Raw genomic sequence first — 14,284 nt, forward strand, 5'->3', positions numbered from 1 at the left:
GGTAGGAAAATCTTACTTAGAAAATTATATGATTTTTAATAAAAAATTTCAATTAGAAAAATATTTAAAAAAAACACGAGACATCATAGAAACTTATTTCTATAAAATATATTTTTAATTTTTTCAAGAGCTATGAGGAAGGAGAGTTTAAGGATTTTTTTTTTTCGCACGTGTGAAATCATCTTCGTGTGGGGGAAGGGGGAGATTATTTCTCCCCTAATTTCTCCCCTGAACTTACTGGTTTAGGTTTTTCGTCGAGACGATGCAGAGGGAAGGGGGCTACGACGCCGGGGAGGACCTGTCGTCGAGGATGACGGTTGCGACGGAAGCGGCGGTGAAGGAAGCAGCAACGATGGAAACAGAGGCGACGACGACAAGAGGAAGAAATCGAACAGACGGCCACAGAGGTGGTCGACGAGCAGCTGTCCACGGCGTTAGAGGCGGTGACAACAACTGACGGGAGAGGCTCGGCGGTGATGAGGTGAGGAAAATATTTTTCCCCCCTCGCTTTCGCTCCCGCTCCCCCGATCCCGACTCATGTCGAGCCGGCTTGCGAGCCGATGAATCGAACCTAGCTTCGGTTGAGCTCGGCTCGTTAAGGTAAACGAGTCGATTTCAGAGCCCGTGCTCGGCTCGAGCTTGATAGATAACGAATAGAACCGAGCCGAACTCGAGCCGCTCGTGAGCCGGCTCGGTTCAAAGCCACCCCTAGATACAATTATTAAATATCATGTAATAAAAAAATTGAACAAGACAAAGTCAACATTTATATAACATTCTCTATAAACCTGACCTTCTTTTATGATGAATATCAGTGACCAATCCAAGAATAATTTATTATTTAATATTCTTAGTGTAAACTTTAAAATAATTACAAAATATTGTAGCATTTAAGTATTCTCTTTAATCCCACAAGTATTATATATTTGTTTTCATGCATTTTCCCTCCATTATGTAGATGTGATTATATATAACAATCAACAAATAATGGCATATTGTGTAGGAAACATAGAAAATTATGCTAGTTTTTTTGGTAATGTTTTAATACAAACTCGTTAGATGTTGTATTTTTAGATGTGATATTTTTGTCCTTGTAATTATATATATTGCTAAATTTTAAATACAGTGAAAAAATCGCTAAATTTGAAAGCTTAATATAGTTATTATTTTTAAAAAATTAAAATTAAAAAACTCTTCACTCTCTTCTTCCAATAAGGGAGAGACACAGAGCACAAAGGCAATGCGACCAAAGTTGTAAAATTTTAAATTACTTAGGTAACTTTTGTTTATTTTACTGTGAATTTTGATTTTAGATTCTTCAAGATTGAGCATGCCATTCATGTCTTTCATATTATTTACTAATATTAACTACCAAGGGTCAAATTTCGGGTCTCCGTCCCTGACCGGTTTTAATAAACGGACCAGGTTCCAATCACGCTGTCTAATAACTAATTTGAGTTAACTGGATTTGAACCCGATCATTTCCCGCGTTTCTCCTAGGTGGGGCATTGACGGACAGCTATCAGCCATTCCGTAGAAATGAGGCGAGTTCGGGCATCGCATGCTGTTCTTCCCGGGTCGCCGCCGACCAACGACAAACCAGCTGGAGGTCGATATTTCTGACGAATTCGGACAAGCTGTGGCCGAAGAGGGGAGTCTCCAGTGACAGTAGTATGGTGCGTGATACCTGCGACCTCAATCGGGACAGAAAGCTCCGTTCAAAATTATTTTACTCACTTTCTTTTTATGCTTGTTTACAAAAAAATTCCTTTCCCTCTATCTCATTATCCCCTCCTTGTCTGGCTCTTCAACTCTAGTCTTTTTTCTTGTGATTTTTGAGTCAGTGATTTCATGTGAAACAAATGATGTAATGATTCAAAACAACCCGTGCAAACCAACTAGAGCTAAAATTTCAATTATAGCTAATTTGGTATTTGCCATAAAACTAGAGCTGACTGGAACAATCCACAGTCTACAAACTGAGCCAGTTTATCACACAAAATTAGACAGTAGGACCTAGCATTCCTATCGTTATTATTTTTAGTCCTACCTCTGTTCTGTAAACTAATAGGTGCTATCAGCACAGTGTTAAAGAGAAAATAATTATTAGCTCAAGAGAGATTAGAGGTAATGAATGTTTCTTGGAATCAGGCCCATATGTAGACTTTTAAGGAGTAAATATTGAAGCAGACAGTATTCACGTATTTAATAACATTGTCTCGTTATGAATAACTGACTTTCTGCTTAGGAAATATAACATGGATTCTATTTTCTAATAGTTAAGTCTACGTTTTCTTTTTGTTCATAGTCAAATTTATTTGAGCATTTGACGCATATGATGTTAGACAGGTTGTGCTCGCATATATTTGCATATGACACTGAGAATTTTATTTGAACCATGGATACCGAAGCAGTTCATAATCACAAGCATCGTCTGAGATGTGGAGAGTTTGGTGCTGAAATGAATCTTCATTTACAAAAACAATGGAGTTCATGCAACAAATGGTCTCAATGGGACTATTGGTCATATTGCATCTAAAAGCATATAAAATGGACACATAATTGATACAAGTGATGATATAGTGGATCGATGGAATGACTTACACGAGAATCTGTCTGATAAACAGATAACACCTTGCAAGATTTTTATGAATATAGGGAATATCTGGAAGATGATGAGGATGATAGTGACTGGGAACCATCAGAAGAGAATATTGTGACTAAGAAGTGGTTTTGCATCAACTGTACAACGGCTAACTTTGAGGATGTTCTCCACTGTAATGTATGACTGTCTATATGCTCCTTATGGTTTATTTCTTATGGTTTTATTTGTTGTGGGAGTTATAATGGAGTCTTATAGTGTAGAGTTTGGAGACCAGACTTGGAGGAACCAACCTGAGAGGGCCATAGGTTTTAGATATCTCAGACTTTGGATTAAACCTGGCCTTCTGTATTTGCTGATTTGTACACAAATTGATAGATACTCACAAATATTAATGCCTTTATCAGCCAGTCAGGGGAATCCAGTTTTGAGAATCTTTCATCATGGTCCTTTGATGAAAGGAGCCTTCTTTGGCAATTACAACGTGTACAGTCGGTGTTTAAGGTCTTCACTTTAGAAGTTCTGCTATATCAACCAACATTGTGTTTATAAATTTAAATGCTTTTTAGTTCTGCAGGCATGTGGAGAATACAAGGAATCTGAAATCCTTAAGCATGGTTTTTTTGCTTCTCATTTTGCATCTGGAGTACATAGTCATGTGAAATCAGAAGAGTTGGAAAGATTTCAGGGCAAGAATGGTTAAGTTGCTTTTAGTTTCGAGGACAGACTGCTTTTGCTGGCTAGTATCCAGAAAGTGTCTCCTTACTTTATGCTGGCTATTGTGATATTTCTTGAATGTCTTTACATGCATCTTATCATAACATCCAAAGGTTTTAAGTTATGGATAGGATATTGTGTGAATGTTCCTTGGAAATGTGGGGGAATTGGGGATGGAGATTACATCTTTGCATTTCAACACATTGTGCTTCCAATAGGTTCTCTTTATCCTTAAACTAAATTATTGAGAAAAAAATTCTTTCTGGTGGAACCATGTAGAACCACTAGTGGAAAATAAGTTAGAAATTGGTAGTGGTTGGATGTATTTTGCTTGCTGCTGAAAAAACTCAAAGAGTCAAGACTGTCCTCTCAGGTTAAACATGCAGGTGCATGTGTTTTATAATTGTGTTTGACTCTTGATGTGAGACCAACTCATAGTACATTTTCTAGGCTTTAGGTATGGAATGTTGATAATTTCATTTGGTTGACTGTCAGTAAGTGGAGAGCTTTTACCTTTCTCTCTAATGTATGATTGCTCCTTCCAGTCAATTTCGAAGGTTTAGCTGGGTTCACCATGAACAAAACGAAGTTATGTCATATCATAGTTAACATAAGAAACTCATATGAGGCGTAGTTCAAAAGTATATACTATCCTGATTGATCTAATCATCTCACTGGGAAATTTGCTTTTAAACATGGACAAGTGTGGCTATCTGCAATTTTATGGAGCACAAGCATATGGCTAATAGCTGCTTTTGCCAAAGTTCAGCAGGGAAGGAGATGTTTCCTTTCTCCAAATAGCATATGCTTTTGTGCTTTAGAGCTTGTATTCTTATAGTGAGATGTTGGGATTCTGAAAAACTTGTCAACAGGATCTCCTTGCTGGTTGCTGCAGCCCGCATTTTGAAAAGGTTATTGAAGTAATTTCTCTTAAGTCAGTTGTTAGAGTAATTTTCTTCCCTATTCTCGTATTTCCCTTTGTTCTCTAATGATTTTATTCCATGTTTTGTATCAAAGGGAAAGAATGTAGGACCTCACTATTTTTTCTATAACAATGGGAAGGATTCCAATAAGAAAAACAACCGAGGGGAAGTGAAAAACAAAAGAACAGTTAGACAACACCCCAGAAAGAGAGATGCCAAAACAAGGTCAAGAGGGGAAGCGAGGTTCTTCCTAATTGCTTCTTCTTTGTCTGCAGCTACAAACCTTCGGTCAATATCTTCTTCACCTACTGCCGTGATTAGGGTAGAATTTGCTTGAGATGTGTTATGTTTTTACTTCTCTATCTATCTCTTTCATTATGGATGATTTCACATTGTTGTCTATCTGCTTGGTGAAAATCCTACTCGTGAGGTAGATCATCTGCTACCCTCAGAAGCTGGCCTGAGAACTGTCTTAGAGGTTCAGACAATTCAGCTCAGGCACTGGCCAATCCTCAAACCAATCTATGCCACATTGATGACTCAGTGGCATCTCTCTCTTCCCAAGCCAAAAGTGAGAAACTAGCAGCTTTTCTATAACATGCCACCTTTTATTATTTGAGCAGGTTCAGGGAGTCATGCATGCTTTTATTTTGTTGAAGATGCCCTGATGTGGGTTAATTAGTAAAATTCTTTGCTTACTCGGTCTTGGAGGTCCTCGTGAAAAAATTAACATCTAATAATAAAAAGAAAGATAGGAAATTGTATCACATCTTTTCTAGTGTATCCGGAAATTGTAGATTTGAGCTTGATGGAGGGATATTTCTGGAAATAGTATTGGTTTTGCTATGAGAAGGGATATATTTGAGGAATAAATGGTTTTTTCTCAAGTGTAGGTTTAAGCTTTATAGGGTGCCATTACTGGAAATTATATTTGGTTTTGTTCTATAATGTGCCTATTGGAAGAAAAAAAATATTGTCAACAAGAACAATATTTTTTTTATTGTATCCATATTCCTTTCTAGCCATGAAACTTATTTTTTTTCTTTAGGAACCCTGGCACAACATAACACACTTGAGATAGTGACTTCTTTAGCTATGAGGTAAGTAATATGAAAATGAGTAGTACAATTGCTATCACATCTTCGGTAGTGTTGTGTCGGCTTAAGCATTATGGAGGCAAATTACTGGAAACTATCTTTGGTTTTGCTCTATGATGTGCATAGAAGTGCATAGAAGAGTTCATAAATCTATAGGAAGAAAGCCAATATGTCAACCAGGAAATGTTTATGATTTCCCTGTTCCTTCCTTGCTTTGAAATTTGTTTCTTTTAAAATTTTACACATGATTTCCTTGTTTTTTTTCTTTAGAAAAGCATGAGGTTTGAACCCTGAACACAAAATCATATACTTGAGATTATCATTTCTTTAGTAACGAGGAGTCTATTAGGTTTGATATCTCTCAAAAAATGAAAAAAAAGGCATGACGTCTTTGTAAGTTGCATGACAAAATTTTCATGGTATTCTGTCTTGATTTATGAAATTTGTTTTCAACCAGCAATTGACACGCCTCGGTCATGACCTCACTAGCTGTGTCATTGCCCCAAGTGAAAAGATGTTTTATGAAGTCTGTTAAAATGGACTATGCTGAGCTTCTTCCTTATTGATGGGAGCCTAACAGGCAATTTTGTCTCCTGTATAGTTTACGTGGTAGATGTCTGAGTTCCTACCAAAGAGCTAGGCATAATCACCAATTTTAGGGATTTTCTTCAATTAAAGGGTCTAACTATTAAACATGTGTCATGAAGTTTTATATGTATATTTATTTTGAAATGGTTGAATGTGTATATTTGTTGTAACTTTTTTGCATTTTATAACAGTATGAGGAAACCAATCTGGTTTTTCACTCTTGATGTATTCAGTATGGTGGCAGTGGGGCCGAAGAAGGATTATGTATCGTCTTCTCTGTGGAACTCTGCAATTTAGGGTTTAGGGGCAGTTGAAGTATTTGAGCTAATCCTATTTGGAGAAGGTACCATATGCATCAAGAAGAAATGCTCGAAGAAAAATATCAGGACCTGCTTATGAACTAGAGCTACATCATTTCTATGTTTTTATGTCACGAGGACCATTGTAGGTAGAGGTTTTCATATATCTTCTCTAACTCTTTTCCCTGTGTCGCAGTCGTAGGAATCTTTGGACCTCCGTGGTCAGTGATATCCGACCTAACCATTTGGTTTCTCATTTTGTGCCATGGGCCCTGGGAAATGAGACTCGTGGTAAATTGGATTTCCTGTCGTCGACATCGTTGGAGTTTTCATCGGTCCCACATTGAGTGTGACATCCGGACAACTGGGTCCATCTCGGTGTTCACACTTCCTAGTCTCCGTGGTCATCATGCCTGTGGTCCTCCCTCAACTGCATGCGTTCTCTGTTTGGCTACTCTGCACTGAGCTAAGATTGGACTCTTGTTTATTATATGCAAAGCCAGGATGAGAAAAGCTCTTTGGATATCTCATAGGGTTTTGAAACGTGCAAAAAATTGTCCTTCTCTTTCTCTCATTTTGGTACTGAAGCACGTAAGTGTGTTTATATAATGTGACTGCGACTCGAGTACTTTTGGAGTAGGCAAAGAAGGAAAGGCGGCTGACTCAGTTGGAGCCCTGTGAGAGCAGAAGAAAGAGAAGCAATGAAACACGAAGGCATGCCGAGGATAATTTTGGTGCCTTACCCTGCACAAGGGCACGTAACCCCACTGCTTCAGTTGGCCTCGAGTTTTCATGTTCACGGTCTTCAACCCCTGGTTGTCCTGCCGGATTTTATCTACGGCCGCATCGTCTCCAAAATTGGTGCTGCTTCTGGTGGGGTCGTTTTTGTCTCCCTACCCTCCGGACTTGGGCCAGACGAGCCAAAAGACTTCTTCAACATCGGCTACGCCATGGAGCATCACATGCCGAGCCATTTCGAGGACGTGCTTCTCAGCCATGGAAACGACGGTCGGGTCGTCTGTGTAGTAGTCGACTTGTTAGCTTCGTGGGCGATTGACGTTGCTCGGCGCTGCGGGATCCCGGCTGCCGGGTTTTGGCCTGCCATGGTTGCGACGTACCACCTCATACGAGCCATTCCCGACCTCATCCGGATTGGCCTCATATCGGAACACGGTATGGTTTTTATTCTTTTCATGCGATAACCGATAATCTTATCTCCTCTTCGAATTCTGCACCGTCTCTTCCTTTATGGATTGAGTTCCATTGTTTTAAACTTTTCATTCTCCGAGTTTCCACTATTTTTACAAAATCAAACCGGAGTGCAGGAACTGATCTAGCAAAAACTTTGTAGTAAAGGGTGTTTGGTCTGGTGTTAATGGCCCTGATGTCATAGGAAACTGAGTAATTTATATGGTTTGGGTTTCTCTTGGCAGGAACTCCTCTTCAGAAAGGGCTGGTACGTTTCCTTCCACGTCAACCCATGCTGAACCCTCACGAGTTGCCATGGCTGGTGGGAAATTCAGCCTCAGCGAAATTGAGATTCGCCTTCTGGTTACGGACACTCCAACGATCCAGATCGATGAAGTGGCTCCTCGTCAACTCATTTCCCAAAGGGGCCGCCGTTGGCGACGACGAAGACGATGACGATGACATATCCACCTTGCAACACCTCCCCATCTTCCGTATAGGGCCCCTGATCAGGCCATCCAAGACCAGTCCCACCTTGTGGGAGGAAGACAGAAGCTGCTTAGAGTGGCTGAACGAGCAACCCGGCTCGTCCGTCATTTACGTCTCCTTCGGCAGTTGGGTGAAGCCCATCGGTGACGAGAAGATCAACCAACTGGCGTTGGGCCTGGAAGCGACGCAGCGGCCGTTCCTCTGGGTGCTGGCCCCCGTGTGGCGAGCCGGACTTCCCACTGGATACCTGGATCGAGTGAAGGACCGATGCATGGTGGCCTACTGGGTCCCGCAGAAGGAAGTGCTGGCGCACGAGGCGGTCGGCTGTTACCTGACGCACTGCGGCTGGAACTCCACTATGGAGGCGATACAAGCTCAGAAGCGACTTCTGTGTTACCCAGTGTCAGGCGATCAGTTCGTGAACTGCCGTTATATTGTGAAGGTTTGGGGAATTGGAGAAGAGATAGGTGGCGGGACTCAGCACGACGTAGAGGAAGGTGTCAGGAGACTGATGGAGGGAGGTGGAGACATGCAGAGGAGAGTCGAGGAATTGAAAGAAAGAGTGATGGGAGAAGAAGCAAGTAACGGAGCCACCTCTCGTCTTATAGCCTTCTTGGATGTGCTTCATAATCGAAAGGTCTTCGTGTGATATCTAACTATCAATGATTTTAATTTGCCGATTACATGTCTGATCAAAGATTTACTTTCACCAAACAGTAAAGAACGAAAATGCAAAAAAAAAAAAAAAAAAAAGGTAGAAGAAGAAGAAGAACCAGCTTACAGAGTAGAACAAATTGTCTAGCTGCCTCGGATTGTCGCAGTCCTCTCTCTTTTTTGTTGCTGTCCTCTCTCTTTTATATCATTGATCATTGCCGTTGATTCGTTTCAAGCTAACATAAGCACAGGAAGTATTCTTCCAATAAAAGGCTGAACCGGTACCCAGATTGACCAGAATTCATCATCGCATAGACTGAGGCTCGTCAACCATTTAGGTTAATCCATGTTCTTGGAGTAATTGGTTCTTCCCATTCTACTACGCTATGATCAGGGTCAAAATTGTGAAAAAGAATGTAACATGTGAAGGCCCTCATCAACTGTATATGAAAAACTTCGAGAATGACTTTTTTTTTCTATTTCTTGTTTATGATATCAGATAAACAGAACTAATTGAAATGGCAGCTGAGCGTGTCCGATGTCAGGTTCAGGTTCACAGCATTATCCAGACCTATCTTTGGAGAAGAAAACAAGAGCGGCTGTAGGGACCTGGAGTTGATTCTAGTTTCTCATCTTTGTGCATAATAGATTACAAGCTTTTTGTTCTGCACTTTGCTCAAAGATCCCATAGTGATCCCGCACAGAACTCCCAGTAGTTACAACTTGAGGCCGAATGCCCGAACCCATAATCAGATGGGTCACATTCCTCATGAGGATTTAATGATTCCAAATCATTCGTCGTCTCGCTCGCCCAATTTGAGAAGAGTGCTTCGCATGGGTAGACTGCAAACGGATGTTCTACTTCTGAAATAGATGGCAGGAACATCTCCATCGAGTCCGTTGATGTAGCCTCTTGATTCTCTCCAACATATCCAAAGCTGGATGAGAAACGGCTGCCAAAAGAGGATTGGTTCTCCATCAAGAAATCTGGTTTTACCCTTGTGGATTCTCTCTGACCTTGATGTTCAATCTCTGTTCGAATCAGAGATCGGATAATCACTAATGATAAATGTAGACAACGACAAAAGGGAAAATGTATTTAAAACAGAGTACGATCACAGTCACCCACCTGCGTGTTGGTCTTGAGCTTTTTTCCTTAGATGGGTTCTCCAGTAATTCTTAATCTCGTTATCAGTTCTCCCAGGCAGTCGGCGAGCAATTCTGGACCACCTGAAGTCATTCAACTGTTAGTTCCACTTCACAGAAAAGAACAAATTTTCAGTTTCTTTACAGCTAAAAAGCAATCGAAGATGCACGTGTGTTGCTTTTTTTCATTTACGAGTGTAAATTCTTTGGCCGGTAGACTCAACTTGTTACCCCAACATGCATGAAGTTGCAGGATAATCTCCTCTTCTTCTTGACTAATCTGTCCATGCTTAAGATCAGGCCGAAGGTAGTTCAACCATCGCAGTCTGCAACTCTTCCCAGATCTCTTCAGGCCTGCCATCGCAGCTCGTCTTTAAACAATAATCATCTTGTAGTTCTTTAAAGAATCAGGACCGTGCGACTCAAATATTTGGTTTAAAACTTTCTCACCTGAGACTCTTGCGATGAAATCCCATCTTCGCTCGCCGAAAAAACCAATGAAAGTGGCCAACCTTTTGTCTTCTTCTTCCATCCACGGTCCTTTGCGAATTTGCTCTCGCATTGTTGCTTCTCCCACTCCCATACTTGACTGAAGTAATATTAACCATGACTTCCCAGATACACAAGGAGGGGGTTTTTATTAGAATCAGAAACGACTACTTGGTCAATCATATTTTTCTATTCTACAGCTGGATGACATATCCATGCATGAACTTGAGATTGGGTGATGAAAGAGCAGAGCATTAAGAGCCGGAGTTGGTGATCAGTTAGATTAAGCAGAGTGCCGCCAAAGACAGACGTGAGCAACACTTGTTTGTGGGAACTTGCGGAGACTCCACTATTGGCTACCCTCTTCATCCCATCCTTCTCTGGATTTAGTTAGGTCATTCATCCTTTGAGGTTGCAGTGTCTCTCACTCCTTTGAATGGACCTCCCTCCGACATCAAATCTTCTTCACTATGGTTTGAGCTATTGTGGCGCAAGCCATTCCTGTTTTATTGTAGCATAATCTGAGCGAAGCTTTTGGAATTTAGCAGGATCACAACGTCACCTTATTTAAATACTTGAAATACGGTCCAGTTTCTCATACTTAAATGCTATAATTGAAAGGAACACATCTTATCTTGCGTTTGTGATCTTCTGTTTTCAAATCATGAAACTCAATCCATGACTGAGCAACTGAGTGCCATCGAAGCAAAAAAGTGAAAGAGAGCTGCCAATGGGATAACATGAGGAGGAGGATGCTTCTTTTCTTTATGACTTTAAAATCAAACAAAAAAGAAGCAAGTGTATGCTTTATTTTGTAGCAACCAGTTACAGAACACCACAGAGAAAAGTGGAGAGCTATCTTCTTATCCAATCCAAACATTAGATTCGCCTCCTGTCTGATGCAATTTATCCATTAATGGAAAGACTCCTAGAAAGCTTTCATAGTGTGGAAACTTGAAAGCACTACATCATCACGTTCTGCGGTTTCGGCAGCGGATGGAGGAAGATATTTACTGATTTCAACGTTAGTTGTTCCCGACTGCAGTTGCAGGCGTGCTGGATGACACTGACGGTCACAACGTAAAGTATTCTTGAATCAACTGTGGGGTGTTTACTGATACAATGTGCAGTATTCATTGGCTTCTTCTATGACAAGCAGGGGATAAGTCCAGAATAGATCCAAACCACTTGGATCCATGCAACATGAACGAAAGACTACAATATTGAATCATTTTTATAAGAAGATGTTGGATAGAGTAAAAATTCCAATTCCATTTTTGTTTGAAATTGATTTTTTGATTGAGATTTTACGACTGTATTTAAACAAAAATGCTCGAAGACCAAAATTGGTGATGTTGAGATAATTCTAATCAGATTGGAAATTCTTGAGGTAGATAACTCCTTTGCTTCAGTCGACTTAATCTTGAATGAGTGAGGGATTGGGGATGACTTGCAGCATTGTCTTTGTTGGCATATGATATTATCGAAAATGATAATGGCTTGAGAAAAGTATGAGCCTCCATGCTTTGCAGGAGAACGAAGCTTGTTTCTTAGCTGACCAGGAAAAGAAAGTCTCCCTAAAGTAAATGGTGTATCCAGTGGTGAATCGTTTAGTGATCGGTTGTCCGTCCAACCTGATCGACATCGGAAAAACCTATGAAGCTACAATTTAGAGGAGCCTTGTTAACAGCAATGCCGAAGTGAAGCTTACTCTTGATATAGAGTAGGATGCACATAACCAGGCTATGAGAACGTTGGGGTTAGTGCATGAACTAGGCTACAAGGTTAACAACGTAACTAAGGTTTGGTGTAGGGTTTTGGGTTTGGTCGAGCCAATTTGGCATATTGAAGAATACCAACCAGACTTCAGTAAGTGTGGGTTGGAATCTAGAGGTGTTAGTTTTTGTCTTAACAACTATAGTTAGTGTGCATGACGTAATTCCAGCCTTATTAAATATATTGAGTAAATATTTTTAATTGATAGAAAAGTAGTCGTGATGATTGATTGATCGATCGATCACTTCTCGAGGATTGATCAATCAAAATACTGAGTTTTTGCAAATGGACAAATACCTATTTGTTTGAGTTGGAAAAACTATAAATATCCACACAAGACCGTGTGTAGATAAATGAATGAACATTAATTGGAAAATACTCAAGCCATTATTCTCTATCTTGCAAATTTCCCTTGAAAGTGGTTTAGAGTGAAAGAGAGAGCATCACACATTGACAAAACTCTTTTCTCTTTCATCCATCCTTGCATTCATATAATCCAATCTCTTTGATCATTTCACATCATGTTACAAAGGAGGAGGATGCTTGAATCTCTCAAGGAGAAGCATCTCTCCAATTAAGGGTGTAATTTTTTTTACCTTTCTTTTACTTGTATTTGTGTAAGGTTCATCTAGAAAAGGCCTAGCTAAAGCTAGAATCTAGCAGCAATCTCTTGGACAGATTGACTTTGTAAAAATTGTGTAATGAGCTACACGTGGCTAAAGAGAGCTGAAATCTCTTTTGTAATTCCAACTATTAGAACTTTTGAGAATAATGGATTTTTCCTAAGTAAGGGTTCTTGGGCAATGACTACCACTAAGGGAACATCGATAACAAAAAACCTATATGTCCCTGTGGTGTGTGCATGTTATATTTGATCTTGAATTGCTTATGTGCTTTTTTAGTTACACACACAGCTCACTTTTAACTTGAGCCCCCCCTCTCTCCTTTGAGAAGTCACTTGAGCCAACATGGTCAATTGCTCAACCCTATGTCATAATGTTTAATTTATAACCATGGAATTATGTAATATCAACAATGTCCTTAAGGTTATATCTAAGGAAAAGAAAAACAAGAAGAGTAAAGGGTACAAAAACAAGCTTGAAGGTACACTTAACCCGCGGGTTAGCTTTAACATGTGAAGTGATAGCTACTAACGTATTTAATTGTTTAGAAAATAAAGACCACCCTCCTCATGGCTGCTACCGATCACTTGTTTGCTCTATATATCTTGGAAAACATAGTGAGAGAGAAAAAATTACACCAAAGTTAAATTTTTTTATGTCAAATGATTAACAAATATCAAACTAAGAGGAAATTTAGCCACACAAAGAATATCTGAAAGGGGCAAGGCTACTATGGGGGTAGAAAACCCAATGCCTTGGACCCTAGTTTGAGAACCATCAGTTATGGAGCAAACCTATTTGTGGGACAAGGACTAAAGAAGAAAGCATGCCAATTTTGGTATACTTTTTAGTGTTTATTATCATAAAAAATGGAAATTTTTGGTTATAAGATCCTCATTGAAATAATTTTGATGATAACAAATACTTAAGTAACTAATGAATTGCATTAACCATGTTTCGATAGCACCAAAAAGCTCCAAAAAGGATATTTTTGGCAGCATAGTCATTCAACCTGTTATTCATTAACGATGACAATAAAGTAAACGGTAACCACGCACAACACAAAGAGACAAGATTTACATGGTTCGACAAATTGCCTACGTCCACGGGAGCTTCAAAGGATTTTATTATAATGGAGGAATCACAATACAATTGGGGGACGAGTTCAGACTTTGTTCTCTGCTCCGGCAACGACGTCGCACAGACAGCAGCACCTTCTCTTCCTCCAAAGGCATCACACAACAGTAGCACCCTCTCTTCCGGGTCCCGAGGGTTTTTGTTTCGGCAATAGAGTCGAAGTCCCAAGCTTCTCTGTCGCACGCCTTGCTCTTTGTAAGTTCTGAGAGTTTACACTAAGTCCCGAGAACTAAATTAAAGGGAGAGATCTCCCCTTTGATGTGGCTTGAGTACAACATACGACAAAGAGACAAAAAGTTCTTAGGGGCCAATCTCTCTGACACTGGCCCCATTACTTCCTGACACAACCAAGGATCATCTAAATGACCCATTGAAGAAGGGATCAAGTAAATCAAGCTAAAAAGCACACCATTTGAACGGTCTAGTAGCATCGTCTGATTGGACAAGATTGATAATACTTTTGAGAAGCAACCGGCTCAGCCATCATCCAAACAGCTAGAAGGTCAGTTAACACAACAAGTAATAGCAGAGGGCATTTGCCTAGATGGAGTGAAAC

General features: G+C 40.1%; 2 protein-coding genes and 1 non-coding gene across 3 annotated transcripts; 1 reads left to right on the forward strand and 2 right to left on the reverse strand.

Moving 5' to 3' along the window:
* Nucleotides 1-5,689: 5,689 nt before the first annotated feature.
* Nucleotides 5,690-5,855, reverse strand: LOC137947124 (U4 spliceosomal RNA). Its single transcript, XR_011111172.1, has one exon. It is a non-coding gene; the product is annotated as a U4 spliceosomal RNA (small nuclear RNA).
* A 1,072-nt stretch (nt 5,856-6,927) lies between these two features.
* On the forward strand, nt 6,928-8,607 carry LOC137945408 (UDP-glycosyltransferase 82A1-like). Its single transcript, XM_068791289.1, has 2 exons — nt 6,928-7,399; nt 7,660-8,607. Exons 1-2 carry the CDS (start codon nt 6,928-6,930, stop codon nt 8,550-8,552), a joined length of 1,365 nt encoding a protein of 454 aa, XP_068647390.1. The 3' UTR covers nt 8,553-8,607.
* A 626-nt stretch (nt 8,608-9,233) lies between these two features.
* Nucleotides 9,234-10,064, reverse strand: LOC137946869 (transcription factor MYB27-like). Its single transcript, XM_068793154.1, has 3 exons — nt 9,897-10,064; nt 9,687-9,801; nt 9,234-9,589 (listed from the first exon to the last, which is right to left on the reverse strand). The coding sequence occupies exons 1-3, from the start codon at nt 10,062-10,064 to the stop codon at nt 9,234-9,236; spliced, it is 639 nt and encodes a 212-aa protein (XP_068649255.1).
* Between the last annotated feature and the right edge of the window lie 4,220 nt (nt 10,065-14,284).

This window comes from Aristolochia californica, unplaced genomic scaffold (assembly GCF_029961685.1).
Source record: "Aristolochia californica isolate CCGP_79_NKW_82.1479 unplaced genomic scaffold, dmAriCali1.0.hap1 SCAF_12, whole genome shotgun sequence".
NCBI classification, from domain to species: Eukaryota; Viridiplantae; Streptophyta; class Magnoliopsida; order Piperales; family Aristolochiaceae; genus Aristolochia; species Aristolochia californica.